The following is an 18,986-nucleotide window of genomic DNA, read 5'->3' as shown; positions in this document are numbered from 1 at the left end:
GCACAGAAAACGACAATGAAATCTCATACAGCAGAAACCTGTATTAATTCTGCTTTAGGTTAAAAGCGCCAGTTGTGCACACAGTTAATAACTTGTCTTATTAAGGTCCATTGAAATATGCTGGGATTAGAAAATCAACAAACTGTGCATGAAATAAAAGCTGTGATAATGGTTTAAACTGACCTGCCCTGCAAAGTGCAACAAAGCTATCAGCAAAATAAATAAGCTGTCACTCAAGCACAGTCTATAGACACACATGCACTCCTGTTACCTGTTAGGCAATGTAAGCAACAACACCCATGCTGGTGGACTGAAAGTTATCATTAAATCTTCTCTATAGTATGTTTGCGTATTATATCAAAACTTTTGACTGGTACTGTCTGTGATTTATATTGTGGCAGTTCCTCATTACAAAGTGGATGAAGCATTGTGTCTACTTGCTTGACATTACTCAAGATATGTATCCACTAAAGGTTGTCATAATTCTCTGTCAGCCGACGGTCTTTGTTTTACGCAGGGTGGCAGTCACCAAAACTGTTCACTAATGTAAAAATAGGACAACAACCTCCTTGCAACCAGGAAAAATCAATTGCCTGGTAGCTGCATTGATTTTTTTGTCACATTTGGTAACTGATTGCAAGTAGTTGCCACTACCAAGAGGTTGACCAACTCTTGGCGATTGCACAAATTGCCTGTTGGGAGGCAACCTTCCTCCAAACGGTCTAACTCAGACTGACACTCAGACAGATTGGTGACGGTTTGCCAATAATTGCTGTCTATTTTATAAATGCAGATCAATCTGTCAGTCTGCACTGATAAGCACCACTTGTATATGATGCATCTCTTTACAGCAGGGTCTTAAATGGTCAACCCAAAAAAAAGCAACAAAACCATGTAACCACTAATATAGAAGTTTATTTTGGGTCAGTGGGGCAATTTTATCTCTTGTAATCCACATTATTAACTGCTTTGACCCTTTTCCATGTACTTCCCCATTGTTAAACCTGCTTTGAATAGACAGGTGTAAGTCAATGACAGGGAAGGACCAACAACTGAAACCTTTAAAAAAAAAAAATTGAGGACTCAGCAAAATGTTGAGAAAAATAGATTGCAGGGTGAGTGATGAGGAGAAAGGAGAAGTAAAAGAGGGAAAAGGAAAGGGAGGAGCGGTGAGAGGAAACAGCCATGAATGTTTATGGTCATTTGCTGACACCTCTGTTGATTAGAAGTTACCTCATGTCTAAAGATAGAGCTTTACTTGAATTTCCATAGTCTAATACTAATTCTTATCTTAGTGCGAACCTACACAGTGGCATCCTGTGGTCATAATTTACCAGCAGGGACCAAAGAAGTTATTTGTGGTTGTGGAGCCCTGCTGGTGTAACTGTGTTGTATTCAGCAGAGTGTGCAATGCAGTTAGATTATTTTGTGGCTGAAGGTATTTAATGTATTTTTGTGTACATGTGATTCAGTAGTGTGAAACCACAGTTTACACTTTGCAAAGGGAACATGGATTAGATGGATTGTTGTAGCAAGCTGACTTATTCCTTACTTCCTCACTTTCATTTGCATCAGCATGGCTTTGCATCACATCAAGCTATTTCACAAACAATTCTACTTTATTCTGTTGAAGCTTACAAAATTGCTCCAAATGACCCACAGATGCATTTTCTCTGATCTTTCTGGTTTCATTGCGGCTTCATTTTATGCTCTTGTCTATCACCTTCACTTGAACTAGACTTGGATCTGCACCCTTTATTTTGTGCTTATGATCCCTCTCTCTCAGTAAAAATCTCTCAAACTTTCCTTGAGGTGTTCAAAAAGACCTCTAAAAGTGAATCATAAGTACGTTTACCATTTTTAGACCGACAGCTAAGGTTCCACTTGGCTTTTTATAAGATGCTTTTCATGGATTTCATCTCATCATGACTGTTTTCTGCTTCTTTCTTTGATTTATGTTTTTCTAGGGGATTTTGCTCATCATCTCCCACCACTTCCGCCTTCCGTCTTCCATTCATGAGCAGCGTGGCTGAATTTAACAGCGGCAGCCATGGATGACAAGGGCTCGGTGGGGAAGATTAGCGTGTCTTCGGACTCAGTGTCCACTCTCAACAGTGAGGACTTTGTCCTCGTGTCCCGGCTGGGGGACGAGACACCCTCCTCAACTAATAATGGTAGTGATGACGAAAAGACAGGACTGAAGGTAAGGTTGGCTGGGTATAGGTATGAATGGAAGTGCAAAGTAGAGAAGGGGTGCCTCAGAGCTGTGCTAGTCTTGTTGGAGATTAGGTGCACCAGGCATAAGAGTCTTTCAATGAAAAATCAGTCTGTGCCTCAGTTAATTTTTTCTTTTAATAATAACATTATTATTTAGCATATTTAATAAATGCTTGCAAAGTTTACTTTCATACTGTTAAAATTTAGAGTTAGAGGGTCTCAAGGTGCATAGAGGTGGTTCTGAATATTGGGCTTTCTAAGGCACCTCATATTTACAGTGTTTTTGAGCCTTCATAATTTCAAACGTACAGGATTTTGCCAAATGAACTTTTCAGGGCTGAAAAACACAGTTATGCTCTGTTAAAAACTGGAACCAAATCAATTTTAAATCTACTCCAAGTGTCACAATCTAAGGTCAAAATCTTGTTTTTGTTGAGTACAGTTTTTCAGCACGGCATCAAAATGATGGGGTATGGCATAGTTTCAATGGCAAAACTGCACCAGTTTTACAGCTATGATGTAGAGAAACAGAAACTTTAAGTCTCATATGACCACGTGGAATAGATTGCTGCTTAAAACAAGTTAAAGCAAATTAATGGAATGACCAATAAATCCAGTCCCAAAGTGCTTTTGACTATTAGTAGAGTCAGTAATGATAATAGTCAATCTGGCCAGATCACATAAGAATGATGAACTATATATACACTATCAAGTAGGAAGCCAGGTAGGATGTCCTGCAGGCTAATTTGTGTGATTATAAGGCCCCTTTAATTCAATCTGATTTAAGGATGCATCTCACAACCCATGATTTACCAAAACACTTTGATGCTTATTCATCTTTATCTATTTGTTAGCAGTGTAACATTAAACATTAAAAACCGCAAACATATTATTTTCATCCTTAAGAGACATCTTTTTTTTTTTTTTAAACATCTAACAGTGTTTGTTATTTTCCCGTTCTTAACCATAAATCAACATTTCCCGTTTTGCTTCCTCATTCTCACTTTGCCTTTTTTGCTCACAGTTGGTCACAGTTGGTCTTGGTGTATTGTGCTTGTGTCTGCCACTCATAATGCTAAAGCCTTTGATGATTTATGCACATCCATATAAACTGAGAGTAAATTATCTAGTTTCCCCACTGCTTTTTAGGCTGGAAGGAAAAGTGGGAGATGAAGGATGTCATTCCTGCATCCACAAATCAAACGGCTCAAGGAAAAAGTCAGATATTGTTGTTATTGAGTGTCAATAAGCTGGATCCTGCTTAACTTTGGGAAACCATCTCCCAGCTGCTGTCAGTCAGCTACGTCTGTTTGTATGCATAATATGATATTGTGCTATAGTGTGGCTGGCATGCAGTATGTTTTCTGTGACTGAATTCACTGCTCAAGTTTGAATGATATCCAGATACTGTGGTGATGGAGCTTTAACCTTGCTTTGGCCCACTGTTGGGGAAAAAAAAAATTGGCGCACTGTCGTGTGGGTATGGCTCGTCTCACAGTATGAAGACTTTTGAGGGAATAATTGTGACTACCGGCCGCTATCCTGTGTGTGTCCCTGATGGGTTTAGGTTACCTCTCCTTGCCTCCCCCACTCTATCTCTTCACAGGAAACATTTTGTCCATGTGTCTCTTACTTTACTTGTTATCACATATTTCTTATTAATGGATTGACTCAAGTAGCTGGCTCACATGTTCACATTATGTCTGTTAGTTTATGTCACTCCTATACCTGTTTGTTTGTAAAGGAAAGTTATGCTGTACAGGCACCAGAAGATGGCGCCAGCAGAGCATGGACGTTGCATAGCCGTCGCCTAGAAAGATGTTAGACTTTGACTTTCTGTCATTTTCTGTCTCTGGAGATAAAAATAAGTTTTCAGATTTCATGAGACCAGTATCTGTTAAAGCATCACAGTTATTTTTATAGACAACAAAGTTGAGTTTTTGTGCTGCCTAGTTTGCCATTGTCTGTCCTACTGTCAGATGGATAAAAAGCAGTACGTGACACGCATCTTGTGTTCTCAGTATATAGTGTTGAAATCACTCCATCCACAGGCACACGGTCATCACGATATCATGTTTTGGTTTTTTGCCGACACTTTCTTGTGCACATTTCCCTCTCAGTCAGCCCATCCAGTCAGCAGAGGAGTCAGTGTGTCTAAACTTGTTGTTTGTTATGCAGGTGATTTCTGAGGAAGGGGTCAGCTTTAAGGTCAGTCTTTCCTCTCGCTGTCTTTCCTTTCCTTCTCTTCTCGCTTTCTCTCTTGCTTTTGTATATATTTCTCCTCCATCTTCCTGTGATGTGATTCAGTGGTGATTTTGTCTGTGATTATTTGTGCTTTCTGTATTTTTGCCGTCTGCTGAGCGATGGCCTTAGCTCTTTAATACTGTGGATTCAATAATGGTAGAAATAGACTGTAGGCTGTAGTTACCCAACAGCTTCCCAGGCTTTTAGCACTTCCTATAAAGGCCCACTGGCTGCATAGTGTCAAAATAATGTCAGAAGTGTGAATGTAACTATATAATTGATAGCAGGCTTACACTTGTTTTGTCAAAGAATTTATTTTTTAAAGTCATGCTAATAGTCCTATAACACTAGGGCAATTGGCTCTGATGCTGCGGTTGTAGGATCCATCCTGCAAAGATAATTAAGTCCAGCAGCACTGGACATACTACCTTATTCTTCTATGCCAAGGACATAAATTATTTTTGTCTAGTTATATCTCCTTGGAAAAATATTATCTCAGTGTTCACCCATTAAGTAATCGCATATATCACCTTTGTTATCCTTTAATGCTCAGTAGAGCAGTGCCTCCTTCAGGCTCATCTCCTTTTCTTACCCAACTTTAGACCGCTGCCACAGCAGGCAGGCAAAGGGGGGATTTGCCTCACTTTGTGCCGATTGGCCAAGCTCCAAGCTGCAGTTGGTATTTTCATTTATAATCAGTGTTGGCATGACTCTAGGGTCTTGATACTTGTACGCCCACCCAAACTTACTAAACTACTAATTACTAATGTATTAGATGAAATATAAATAAGATAAAGCTTTAATGGCCAACATGACTTAATAAATCTCTGTTAGGGGCAAAACAACTGCATGTTTCTGCACACTGCAAGACACAATTGTAATGCATTTGATTTTGGGTCTAAATTAGTTATTTTTCTGTGCTTTCTTTTGTGGTTGTGTGCATGCTTCTCTCTCTTTCTCTCTCTCTCGCTCTCTCGCTCTCTCTCTGTGTGTGTGTGTGTGTGTGTGCGTGCGTGCGTGCGTGCGTGTGTGCGTGCGTGCGTGCGTGCGTGTGTGCGTGCATGCGTGTGTGCGTGCGTGTGTGTGTGCGTGCGTGCGTGCGTGCGTGTGTGCACGTGTTTGTACACCTCGGTGTGTGCATCAGATTGTAGGCAATGGAAGCGAGCAGCAGCTCCAAAGGGAGTTAGAAGATGTCCTCATGGACCCATCAGTGGCCGACGCTGGGCTCGGAGGAGAAACAAGGATGGACAATCTTGGTAGGGGCGATCATCTCCTTTATACCACAGTGTCACCTGTACCCCCAGGCACTGACCCTCTGAGTGAACCCCCACCCAAGCTGGAGATGGTGCTTCCTGTTCAGACAGGCCAAGAGAGTGAGCTGAATGAGAGGTCCTACAGAGGTAAATCAGGATGAGATCAAGTTATATCATGTTTATACCCAGATTTCTAAATCATATGTTTTAAGCCATCCTGTGTCCTCATTTCTTTTGTTATATTCTAGAGCATGAGGACTGTTGCCAGTTTCTTCTTGCTTGCCTTGAATTTTACTGATTAATTTTATTGTTTTTCTCAGCTGTCTACATCAAGCTCCTCTTATATTCTTTCTTTTCAGGTGCCTCTCAGACAAGAATTTACAACTGTAAAATTATAATGGATGCCATAATATTATCCTTGTGTTTCACCTCCGTTATTTATATTCTTCACTGCAGCAGATGAATCATCATCAGAAGGTAGTCCTGGTAGCCCTATCCCAGATGAGGACAGTGTTGTGTTCAGCCAGCTGACATATCTAGGATGTGCCTCGGTCAATGCCCCCCGGAGTGAGGTGGAGGCCCTTCGTATGATGAGTATCCTCAGAGGGCAGTGCCAACTCCCCCTGGATGTCACAGTGTCTGTGCCAGGTGTCTCTGAGGGAACTGTCAGGTAGGGAGACATATGGATATTTGGTCAGTTATGTGGATTGGTTCCAGTTCTATGCATTGAACACTCAGTGCTTGCATGTCACAAACGCATTTGTCCAAAAATTGCTTTTAAGACATCAAACAGCAGTAATTTTACTGTTATTCTAACAGGTTGTTGGATCCACACAACAATACAGAGATTGCCAACTACCCTATCTATAAGATTTTGTTCTGTGTACGAGGCCATGATGGCACACCGGAGAGTGACTGCTTTGCCTTCACTGAGAGCCACTACAATGCTGAGATCTTCAGGATCCATGTTTTCCGCTGTCAAATCCAAGAGGCGGTGAGCTAATTAATTGTTAATGGCAATATATGGTATACAAAGCACTCTTTTTTATTTATTTATTTTCTTTCTATGCCAAGGTCTTAAAAACAGCAGCAGAGCCACATATAAATAGGAATACACATGAAAATGCATTAAGAAACCCACATTTTGACAGAAAATACAAAACCAAAGTAAAAAAGTTTACAGGCAATGTAATTGCTATTCAGTTAGTGAACAAAAGAGGGTAGTAAAAGCTCTCTTCTCGTCACACTTTTGTACTCTTCAAGTACAAATACATGTGCATACATATGGGTTGGCAGTGTTTTCTTGTTGACCTTGTCTTCTATTCTCGATCTCCTTGTAGCCTGTCCCTCAGGGTTTGATGTCAGTGTTGGAGTATTTCCAAAGATCCCTAGGGATCATTCCTTGCAGTGCAGACTGCTTGCACAACACATAAACAGTGTCCAAACCCTAAGTAAAGGGTAGATGAATTGGCATTACTTAAACACCCATCAGCCACAACATTAAAATGGAAGTCTTCATAACATTGCCTACATCCTTGTGTAGCACCCCTCGAGTTATGGACGTGGGATCCCTGGGGGTGTCCTGCTGTGGCACTGAGACACTAGTTTCTTTGGGTCCTGTGGGCCATTGTCGCTCGAGCTCAGTGCATCCCACAGGAGCTCAATCAGTGGAGAATTTGGGGGTTTGCTCAAAGTCTTGACCTCTGTGCAATGTTATTTGAGTCATTCTTAAGCATTTTTTTTTCCAGTTTTTTTTGCATTGGCTGGGGTATGACCCTGCTCTTAGACCGTGCTATTACTTCTTACTGTATGGCAATATTGTTTATGTGTTTGAAACATGACCAATGGAATTCACTTTACCTCTCAGTTGTGTTAATGGTTGATTGGTGTATGCAGTAGGGTTCAGCAGAAATGTAAAAGAAGAAGGTACCCACTCATGAAACTGGGTTAAAGCCCTGCTTTCAATGTTCAGTGACCTGATTTCTTCGTCATGAAAGCAGCCTTCTTCAATGTCACAGCGAGCCCCCAGACACCTCATCCTGTGATCCAGTTTCCAAGATTCTCATCTGTAATACACATACGCACTAAAACACTAATGCATATAAACTCACACAAATTCACATCCAAAATTTAAAAAAAAGCATTTACTGGATATCTTTGTCTGTTTCTTCTCTTTTTCACAAGCTTCATCTTGCACCACCCTTGTCTTCCTTCCAGTGCCATAGCAACAAACAGTCTACAGTGTTTTTTTTTTTTTTGGCCTCCCATTCGTGTTATTAGACTGTAGCCTCAGACTTAGACTCAGCCCATTGGTTGCTTCTTTCTTTAGGAAAAAGCTGCTCTTGTCATATTCCTCACATCAGCCTCAACTTCACAGTAAACAACTCTTAAGACCTCTTTAACTTCTGCATTTTGGATATCTGTTTTATATATGTTTTGTAGATGTTCTGTACTTTTGAACATGTTTCCTGACTCTGACATTTCTAAAATTGACCACCATGCATATTATATTATATAATATGCTATCATGTCTTTTTGCCAGTGTCGATGTGGGCGCTAAACAGTCTTGAATTTAGCTTGGTGAAAGCTACAAAAAACATTGTTCATACATAAAGAACAACAATTCCTCAGTTCTTCTCTGCCCCCTTTGTGCCAGACCTCCCATTCTGGCCCAGAGGCTAGTTTGTAACACTTTCCACTCTTCTGACACTGATGGCGATGCAGAGCCCTCCTGAGTCTCAAACCCACTGGACTAATAAACTTGCTGCTCCCATCCAGAGATGTATATCTGTTGCTATGTATTTCACAGCAGTTCAGCTTCCATAGATTCATTTTACATAAGTATTCGAGGCTCCTAACAAACTTAAGCGCATCAAAGAGAAACCCAAGTTGGCCACTGAAGCTGATTTTTACCGTGACATCAGTTTTAAAAACGTCTCAAAGCTTCGTGCCACACATAAAGTACACGCATAAAGAGAAAGCTGCCAAGTGTGAAAAAAAACATCCTGGATGGAAATAAAAACACTATAACAAGGCATTTAGTATGCACCACATCTTGAAAGGCTGCATTTTTTTTTAGATAAAGATTGAGTCCAAAAGTCTTATGTAATTGATTTTCACAAGTTTGAGCGGCGAGCAGAGACAGACCCTTTGAATGAATCTCCAGTTGTTGTGATAAAGTGTAAATTAGTTACTCTTTTGTTTTTGACACTTTTTTTTTTTTTTTGCAGAGAAAAGGTGTTATTAGATGGTAATACCTTAATGCTATTTTAGCTTGTGTGGGTTTATTCAACAAGCACTCAGGATCAGGCTAAAGTCTGTCTGCATGATCAATTCTGCAGAACAACTGCAGCTTCTTCATGCTGCACATGAAGGAAAAAAAAAAATCCTATTGGAGACATTGAAAGCTGATCAGTTTTAAACAGCATAGAACAAAAGTCCCATTGTGTTAGATGTAGTAATTCTATCAATACAGGGGGTAACCCCCCATCTAGCTCTACTCATCCCCCATCACTTACATCCAGTCCAGTGTTGTTGCTCAATAAATAAACCTTCTGCAAACCCCAAACATCCTTCTGCTATACCAGGAATAAAACAAAGGCTTTCTGTAGGAGAGGTTAGAAGCTGCTTTGTACTCTGGTCTTGTGAAAAAGCAGAAGAGCATTGTTATTTATTGATAGCAGCAGTCTCCCCCACACCGTCTCTCAGTCACTAACCCCCCTCAAAAACGGTGCTGTTTACCCAAATTAGAAATGATCCAAAACCACTTTGCTGTGGTCCTCTAGTTAGGGGAGAGTTCTGTTTATTATCACCCACACATCTGTTTAGTAATAATTGGAAAACAAACAAAAAAAAAAAAAGCATACCCTGTTTTGCTCACTGTGAAACCCATACATTTAGTCTCCTTAGCGGAAAAGCACATTTAGAGATGTTAAATAAATTATTACCACCTTGTGTTTTCACACTTGGCAGTCTGAAGCTGTCCCTCCAGTTCTGCTCCTCTTGAGACTTGGCAAACTTCTGGTAGGACTTGCTTTATGTTAACAGGAACAGCACTTCCACACTCAAAGCTAAATATACAGTCCAAGCGTCCAAACTTTTGACTGGTACTGTAATTCAGAATGGTTAATGTGTTGAAGGTCTCTTCTGTTCCTCAGTGATTGGTTTATGCTTATACAGTGGGGGGAAATAATTATTTGAGTCCCCTGCTAAATTTGTCAGTTTGCTCACTTCCAAAGAAATAAGCAGTCTCTTAATTTTTATGTTAATTTCATTTTAATGGAGAGAGACAGAACATCAAGCAAAAACCAGGGGGAAAAAAAAAAACCTCATTACATAATGTTATAAATTGATTTGCAAAACTCATCATTATGGTCCATGGAATATTTTTGCTACAGGAGCTGTTAAACTTCAAACAAACACACAGGAGGATTTAGCCTTTTAATATCTCATCATTGGATGCCTTCTGTTGGATTTCCACTATTACTTTGTCGGAGGAGGGACGGGGATTAGAACAGAAAAATAGTTTTAATAAATGTATGCTGCCAGTGCTACTAAAATGGTCAAATTAACAGATGCTTATAAAGAATGTTCTCTACTGAACAAAGCTGATGTAGTGAACAAAGGACTTCTCATACATGTGACTGGACAGATTCCACACCACTAAAACTATTCCCGCTGATTGTCTATGTTTACAGCACAGGAAACACAAATTATTGGCTGGAAAATTAAGCTTGTTAGTATTGTTTCTCTTTAACGCTTTCTTTTTTTCCCTCTGAAACTATTACCTTGTCTTTATACTGTTTTTTTTTTTCAAACTCTGAATATTAAATTGTATATCTATGTTAGAAGACCTTCACATTACAGCGGCTTTTGGGATATTCATTGTGTGTGTTTACTTTTCTCCCACAGGTGAGTAGGATACTGTACAGCTTTGCCACAGCCTTTCGGCGGTCAGCTAAGAAGGCAGTTCTGTCGTCTCAGCAGGCTCCTCCTCTCACCCCTGACAGTGACTTGTTTACCTTTACTGTCAGCCTGGAGATCAAGGAGGATGATGGGAAGGGTACTTTCAGGTGGGACTCACATTCAGTCATCATGTGTTCCAATTTTTAGAGCACGAAACCCGTCGTATAAGGCAACTTCAGCTGTCGATTATTTTTTTTTAACAGCTGGGAAATATATAGAAACATCATTGAATTTGATTTAGGGTGTAAAATATTTTACTAACCAAAATACATGTGTGATGCATATAAATACAGGAACATGCATCCCTAATGTTAAGGATCAAGTTAGCACTTTTTTGGGTGACACGTCACCTAACTGGTTAAAGGAACCTTGATTTTAAAAAACAAAAGAAAACACACCTTTTACCACAGATAAGACACCAGAAATTTCCTGTTTTTGTTTTTTTTTTATCAGTCTTTCTTCCCAGATTGTTTTTATCTTCTATTCCCATATTCCCAAGCCACTTCTGTGTGATGACAAACAGCCTAAGACTCGGCTTATTTGGAAAACAAAATAAAACAAACAAAAATATGCTTGTGAATATTTTTAGCCGGCTTGTATTCCCTCTTTATTAGCGTATTTTTAGTGTTCCAGTGGCTTTTCCATACAGCAGCACATGGCACATTTTTGTTTTTCCTCGATAAAATTTAATTATCAAGCCGCTATAGAAGCTGTGTAAAGTTGCCTATCTGTAACAATGAAAGGCCCATCAATCTGGAGTCAGAGTGTCTGTCGTTAGTGTACTAAGATCTGTGTAACCATTAAATCTGCATAGAGGTATTTTATGATATGTGCACTGCCTGAAATTCACAGCATGTTTTAAATATTTGCAGTTGATTTCCAACTGATTCATGTCTTTTCTTCCATACTCCGCTTACTTAACATTCTTCAGTGTTTCCTCAGGAATTTGCCAGTGAGGGCTTGGGCAGTTTTGATTAATGTTTCTGTCTAAAACCTGCTTCTTTTCCTGCTCAGAAATCAGAGCAGGAAAAGAAGCAGAGCGTGTTTGAAAGATTTTAAACTTAATCTTAATATTTTTTTGAGTCAGTCAAAAAAAGCACCTGTCATTTTGAGTTATTTTATAAGCAAGAAAAAACTGCAGAGCAGTATAGATACAGCTTGTGGTCACTCTGTAATTATCTAATGTAAAGGTTTAACTGTTAGTAAATCTGCCTTACTGTACTGCTGTCAAATTTGACACTGTGTCTGCTACATGATTTGCCTGAATATGCCTGTTTTTTCCCCCAAAATTTATATCTATTTTTCTGTCAGGAATTTGGATAAAAATTCTTCTTCTTTTCCCACATTTAGTGCTGTGGCAAAAGACAAGGACAAGCAGAGCTTCAAGCTGCGTGCAGGCCTGGACAAGAAAATCGTGATTTATGTTCAGCAAACCTCTAATAAGGAACTGGCTATTGAGAGGTAAAATAAAGAATTAATAATAAGATGCAGTGGTCAGATAAATCAACATTTCTCATAAATGATGACAATGTGTTCAAAAGTATTCAAGGTCCTTTTGTTTGAAGTTGTTTTGAATTAGTTGAGAGAACATCTCTGATGTTTCTCAACTTGATAAAAAGGAGTTAGAAACCATCTAAGTGTGAATGTAAGTGACCATAAAAGTTCAGGGGACATGAGTACACATGAGTCAGCCTGACCACTATCTCCTCATTTTATACAGATGGTATGGGTCACCTTAAAACTTTGACCAGACATTCTTAAGAAGTAAATCACTCTGTAATGATAAACACACAGCAGTGAACACCTTCACATCCGTGTGTCGACCTGTGTCAGGGACAGTTGTTAGGCAGTGATCGAGGGCAGCCCGTCTCCGAGTCTCCTCATTTTCCACCCTTTAATAAATCAGTTGAAATTTAAACACTTCATTACCTTCTTGCAGACTTCCATTCTCACCATGATTTGTTATTGATTTGTGAACCCAGTGAAGGTGAGGATTTTAGTGCCATGTTTATCATTCTTTGTGCTCTGGTCTGTGTTAGAGGATCAGTTCAGGAAGCTGTTATTGGTAGCGTGATCTTTTTACAGTTTTTTTTTTTTTCTTCTTTTTTCAGAGATTTATTGTCCTGTGCCTCATTTTGTGCTCTTGTAGTGCTTTTCTTTTCTCCTTTTCTTTCTTATGTAATCCTCTTCGTAGCACCTTTTTCATTCTTTGCCATCACATCGTGTATATGTGCATGTTTTCCTCAGGTGTTTTGGACTCCTGCTCAGCCCTGGGAAAAATGTGAAGAACAGTGACATGCACTTGCTAGACCTGGTGGGTCACTTTTTCACTTGTGTGTGTGTGTGGGTGTGTGTTTCTGTGTGTTTGCTAACTTCTTGCGACTTTTGCCCCCTCAGGAGTCAATGGGAAAGAGCTCAGACGGGAAGTCTTACATCATCACAGGAAGTTGGAACCCCAACACGCCTCAGTTCCAGGCTGTGAATGAGGAGACGCCTAAAGGTAAGAGCCAAAAAATCAGTCTAAGATTTATATAAAGCATAAATAGTTTTCTCTAGTTATTACTTCCTTCATTTATTGGCTTACTGGTTGTTTATTCACTCATTTTTCACATCAGTATATGACAGAAGTATTTGAGTGTGGCAGTATTGTCAGAACTTTCCCAAGCCAAGCTGTAGAGAAGCTGCTTGTGGTGAAATGAAGGTTATAATAAATATTTAATAATAATTGCTTTTGATATACATTCCCTTTGAAAAGCATTTTTTTGCTGTAGACTGAAAACATTTGGGTTTAAAGGGACAGGCCTCACTGTTTCAATACTTTTGGAGTGGAGTGGATTTATTACTTGTAAATGGAAAATGAAAGTCAGTCAGTAAGTTTCACTCGTTTTTCTAGATAAATTCATGTACATGACAACAGCAGTGGACCTGGTGATTACAGAGGTGGAGGAGCCGGTCCGTTTTCTGCTGGAGACGAGGGTCAGAGTGTGCTCCCCAAATGACAGACTGTTCTGGCCCTTCAGCAAGCGTAGCTACACTGAGACCTTCTACCTTAAACTGCGGCAGGTTTGTTGAATCATGGAACAATTTTCCATTTGTGTTTAATTTAAGCCAGGCGACTAGATGTCAGCTGTGACCTGCAGCGGCAGAGAGCAATATTTTCATTTAATATATGTTGGATTTTTGTCATTACTAAGTAATATATGAAAAAAGAGAATAAGTAACCAATGTTTTAGCAGCCAGTCAGAGGATGATAAGGAAAAAGAAAGATGAATGTAGTTGTATGAGTCACTGATATGCAAATTTTGTGCATTCAAAGGACAGTTAATCTTCTCAGTCTTGTCATAATTTCACAGAAGTTGCACCTGCTGGGACCAAGTTTTTGAAGCGAGTCCCTCTCTACACCACAGCTGTGGTTAAACACATCTTCTTATTTCAGATGGAGCGTAAAGAGCGTAAGAGCCCTGCCTCTGACACACTCTATGAGGTGGTGAGTTTGGAAAGTGAGACCGAGAGAGAAAAAAGGAAGACCACAGCCAGTCCCAGTATCCTGCCAGCTGGGCCTGGCAGTATCGTCCCTTCCCCACCTGAGGATGATGAAGAGGAAGGTGATTGGATGCTTACTTTTTTTTTGCTAATTCATCTTTGCTTTATAAAAGCAAGTAAATACATTTTATTTATATAGTACATTTAAAACCAAAGTGTTTTACAATTTAAAAGAAATAAATAAATGAATACAAATAGAATTAACTTTTTTATTTTGCAAATGCTCTCTCTCTATATACAGTATAGACCATAGAAAAGTGTTATTAACAAATATCACTGTGCAAAAGTCAGAATAAACTGGTCCAGCTAAACTATATAACAACATTAACTTCATTAAGGGTCGTTCTGCTACTCTTTGTCAGGCCCGGCCTCTTCTAGATGCTGGCACCTCCAGCATGCAATAACGGGTCTACTACCTAGCTTACCAACATACCGCCCAGCTGTTTGTAGCCCACATACTTCCAAAATGCTTAGTGTTTAATCATTTTCAGGATATGACTCAAAGCAGTTAAAGTGATAAAGTTTCAGACTGAGACTGCGAGCGATTAATTGTGATGTTACAGAACTTTTTGGTACTGTAGCTTCACTTGACCCCACACCACCATCTGTTTAGCTGTGATGCTACCTTGTTGCCCTTAACATATTTAACAAAGCCATTTTTAGATACATAAAATACACATAAATGTGACTTACACCCTTTTAGACAAAAGTGTTTTTATTCAGCGTAGATACACTTCAGAACAATCATGAAAAACTGATTAGCATAAGTCAGCACTAGTCCATTAGTTAAATTGTTATTTGAAGATGAATTTCTTATTTTGATGTTGATGCCAGCTACATGTTTCAAAAATATAGAAATAAAAATGCTAAGAATTGTGTTGCATCATCTACAACAAGTAGTATCTTTAAAAGTTTCGGAGAATCAATAGAAATATCTGTGTACAAGGGGCCGGGCTGAGATCCAATATTAAATTGTTGGAAATGTTGTTTCTCTGGGTCTCGTGTACTGTAATACGCACTGTTGCAAAGTGGAAAATTGTTGTGGGCTATCAAATCAAAATTTGAAACTCTTCTTGGCAGTCATGGACACCTCCTCCTCCTCCAGGCTACAGAGGAGATGATCATCAGGCTTGTTATTAGCACACAGTGCTAAAAGTAGCCTCTGGGATAGGTGTGCATTAGCACAGTTGCTAATTACAGGTTTTGGAATAATATATGCTGCTTTTCAGATTATGTCTTTTTATGGAAAAGCCTTGCTTTTTTTCAGTAAGACATCACCAATCTATGTTGGCACATATTCAAACTGCTTGGATTTGTAGTAAGAGTCCTGATGCTAAACTGACCTGAGTGCAGTCCAGATCTGTCACACAGTGAAACCATTTTTCCTTTTTGTCACCTTGTTAACATAAAGTAATTTTTTAACAAAAGTTTTATTTTTGCCTAAATCATCATATTTTCAATGTTTCATTCAGTTTTTTTGTCTTTTTGAAAAACCTGAACAAAAGGCCATTATTTTAACAAGGTGACAATATGAAAAAGGAGGATCTGAACTGCTGAGCCACGTAAATTATAAGACTTAGTAAGAATGAGGAAAAATTTTGCTTTCAAAACTACGGAAGTTGGTGTCCCTTGTTCCTCAAACTGTTTTTTAAAAGCATAAATCCTTAAAAAAAGCACCATTTGTCAGTTATGCTGTATTTTAGCGCTTAAATGTAGGGTTTAAATGATTTGCTGACAATAATTGCATTTTTGTTTTTTTAGAAACAGGGTTGTACAACTTAAGCACCATCATTTGGTGATTTGTACTTACGTTGGTAAATGTTTAAGAAGCGAAGGACATGGCTGCTTTACAAAAATGAATCACCTTTTTTCCTCTGTGTCTGCACAGATAATGACGAGCCCTTACTTAGTGGGTCCGGTGATGTTTCAAAGGAATGTGCAGAGAAGATTCTGGAGACCTGGGGAGATTTGTTATCCAAGTGGTAAGGTTTTTTCCCTTCGTCCTCTTCTTCCATCACTGCTGAAGTCATTGTGCTCAGATGTAGTGTAATCTATGTGAAAGACGGAGCAGCAGGCAGCAGTTGTTGATAAGCAGCTTATTAAGATGATTTCTTTCTTCAAGTACTGAATTCGTTTTTAATCAAAAGCTTATGATGAGCAGAACAGAAACTACATGAAACTTTCATTGGCTGTAAATTTAACACACACACACACACACACACACACATGCACGCACATGCACGCACTCGCGCGTGCAGCTTCAGCTTTGTCCCTGTCTGTTCTTGTGTATTTTTTAGTGCAACAGTAAAATGTACTTTAAATTGTTATAGTACATAGTATTTCTACTTTATAGTTAATATCTTAATATTCCAAATCTTTACTTTTGTAGATTTGGGTTTTATGATGCCCCTTTGAGAATTACCAACTGTTGGATCATTAAAGCGATTAATTTTTTTTATGTGTTTGCGTCTCTTGGCTGATAAAAACAATGCCTAAATAAAGAGAGGAATCATAAGACTAACAGGTCATAACACTAGGCTTCCTTTGCGTGTTCTGTGTGTGTGTGTGTGTGTGTGTGTGTGTGTGTGTGTGTGTGTGTGTGTGTGTGTGTGTGTGTGTGTGTGTGTGTGTGTGTGTGTGTGTGTGTGTGTGTGTTTTGTGGCATTGTGGAATGGAGCACAGAGAAGCAAATCACAGAGAGCCCTTTACAATCTTATGCCCTGAGGACCAGGCCTGGCATTACTTACATCACATGCACTCTCACATGCATGCACACACATGTACACAGTTTCCCTTCTTAGTCTCAGTAGAAATGCCACGTATTGCATAACCTGACGCCCGGGACAAATAAACAAAACAAACCCAGAAAAATAGAGAGGGATGAATTAAGAAAGGGGCAAAGTGAGAGAATCATCAGGGATTCGGGGATTTTCTGTCAGCTTCAGTCAGGCGATAGTTAGCGTCTAGGTACAGCTGTGCCTCCAAGTTTGCCTTCTCCTTTTCTCTGGATCTCTAACTCTAATTGGACTCTACATGCATGATACATGTGTATCATTTTCGGCAGACCTTAAATGTGAAAATAAAGAAGGAAACAAAAATTGCTGTTTTCCTGTTGGATTATTGTCTTTTATTGTCTGCTTTCTCACTATGATAAAATAAGATGGGGATAAAATAAAAGAGGGAAACATTAAAAAATAATTTAAGTAAAGTGTCATGCATTTACTGTACAAAATTTGCTCGTTCATGGCTCAGTAAGATTAAAGAAACACTTTGAAAACACATCAGATCTTAATGGGGAAAAAATTATGCTTGATATCTATACTTATATGGATGGGTAATGTGTTAGGAATGAAAGGAAGCCACATCGTTTGATGGAAAAGAAAATTATCAACCTACAGAGAGCCAAATTCAGACACCCTGAAAATCCAAGTGAAACAATGATGCCGGCAGGCTAGTCCATTTTGCTGATATTTCATTGCAGCAACGCAAAATGTTACTCAGTAGTCTGAATGGCTCCCACATGCTTGTATGCATGCCTGACAACGTCAGGGCACGCTCCTAATGAGACAACAGATGGTGTCCCGGGGATCTCCTCCCACATCTGGACCGGGGCATCACTGAGTTCCTGAACAGACTGAGGTGCAAACTGGCGACTTCAGATGGACTGAAACATAAAGTCCCAGAGGTGTTCTCTTGGATTTAGGTCAGGGGAGCATGAGGGCCAGTCAGTGGTATCAGTTCATCATGTTTAAATTTAGATTTCTGACATTAAATCAGTCGATCAGTAACCCTCTTCCCTGTCTTTCATATACAACTCCTTGGCCCAGCTAGCCGTCAGTAGAGATGATGCTGGATCACTTTTAAGGGCCATTAAAAACTTTGTTTTGGGGATACTGTAGGCAGGTGCAAGCATAAGATTGCTAAATATGATGAGGGTTTTCCACACTTTACTAATACTAATCTGTATACTAATACTTTTATTTGAGTATATATTTGGTAAACTAATATTTTTTTCCTCCACGGTAGGCATATGAACTTATCAGTGCGTCCCAGACAGCTGCCAGCTTTGGTGCGGAGCGGCATTCCTGAAGCACTCCGTGGCGAGGTTTGGCAGCTCCTGGCAGGCTGCCATAACAATGACCACTTGGTAGAAGAGTACCGTACTCTCATTACAAAGGTAAGACCTCATAAAAGTATTGCTGATGATTAGAAAACACCTGTAATTCAGGTGACATAGTAATTACTGTAAAAAAGCTGTCCTTCAACACGGTCAGTCAGGACTCCTCAGTGAGCCGTTCCCTCTGAGGATTTCTTCGACAGTTACTAAGATAGACTTTTACCTGTACCAGTTTGTCCTTTCTGTTAAGATTTCTTAATGCGGTCCAAAATATTATGTCTTGATCTTTTAAATGAAAACATTTAGTTGATTTATTTTGTTTTTGGTTTGTGCTTCCAGATAATGTGTTACTGTTTTCCTCTTTTGCTGTAGTCGTTTTTAAATTTTAGGAGTTTGAAAGTACACCCCACAGGCCACCAATGCCCCAGTGTCATAAGTTTCTCTCTCATGTGCTTCAACCTTGTGATGATAACCACCCTTGCCCTGTAGATCAAACAAGATGATAACGCTTTGTGTTATGTGTGTATATACACCTATCTCGCTCTCTCTCTTCGAGAAAACATTTCTCATTTGTTAATGGGGACCTTTACTAACAGACGCACAATATCTACACTCTGTAACTGCATATGAAACATTTTAAAAAGGGA

The 18,986-nt window shown here is 39.3% G+C and overlaps 1 protein-coding gene across 2 annotated transcripts in view; it reads left to right on the top strand.

Annotated features, from left to right (window-relative positions):
- Window positions 1-18,986, top strand: part of rabgap1 (RAB GTPase activating protein 1) — a 77,274-nt gene that overhangs the window by 7,592 nt on the left and 50,696 nt on the right. Inside the window, exons 2-14 of one of the 2 annotated variants that reach the window (XM_030742169.1) lie at window positions 1,968-2,203; window positions 4,396-4,425; window positions 5,606-5,861; window positions 6,171-6,384; window positions 6,534-6,708; window positions 10,626-10,786; window positions 12,030-12,140; window positions 12,927-12,993; window positions 13,077-13,179; window positions 13,573-13,742; window positions 14,116-14,284; window positions 16,111-16,204; window positions 18,249-18,399. In XM_030742169.1, coding sequence (XP_030598029.1) covers window positions 2,051-2,203; window positions 4,396-4,425; window positions 5,606-5,861; window positions 6,171-6,384; window positions 6,534-6,708; window positions 10,626-10,786; window positions 12,030-12,140; window positions 12,927-12,993; window positions 13,077-13,179; window positions 13,573-13,742; window positions 14,116-14,284; window positions 16,111-16,204; window positions 18,249-18,399 — 1,854 coding nt within the window. In that variant the 5' untranslated portion in view covers window positions 1,968-2,050. The remainder of the gene's footprint in view (window positions 1-1,967; window positions 2,204-4,395; window positions 4,426-5,605; window positions 5,862-6,170; window positions 6,385-6,533; window positions 6,709-10,625; window positions 10,787-12,029; window positions 12,141-12,926; window positions 12,994-13,076; window positions 13,180-13,572; window positions 13,743-14,115; window positions 14,285-16,110; window positions 16,205-18,248; window positions 18,400-18,986) is intronic. The other variant, XM_030742170.1, reaches the window with a different exon arrangement.

This window comes from Archocentrus centrarchus, chromosome 12 (assembly GCF_007364275.1).
Source record: "Archocentrus centrarchus isolate MPI-CPG fArcCen1 chromosome 12, fArcCen1, whole genome shotgun sequence".
NCBI classification, from domain to species: domain Eukaryota; kingdom Metazoa; phylum Chordata; class Actinopteri; order Cichliformes; family Cichlidae; genus Archocentrus; species Archocentrus centrarchus.
The sequence above is the reverse complement of the archived record's forward strand: the minus strand, read 5'-3'. Positions and strand labels throughout refer to the sequence as shown.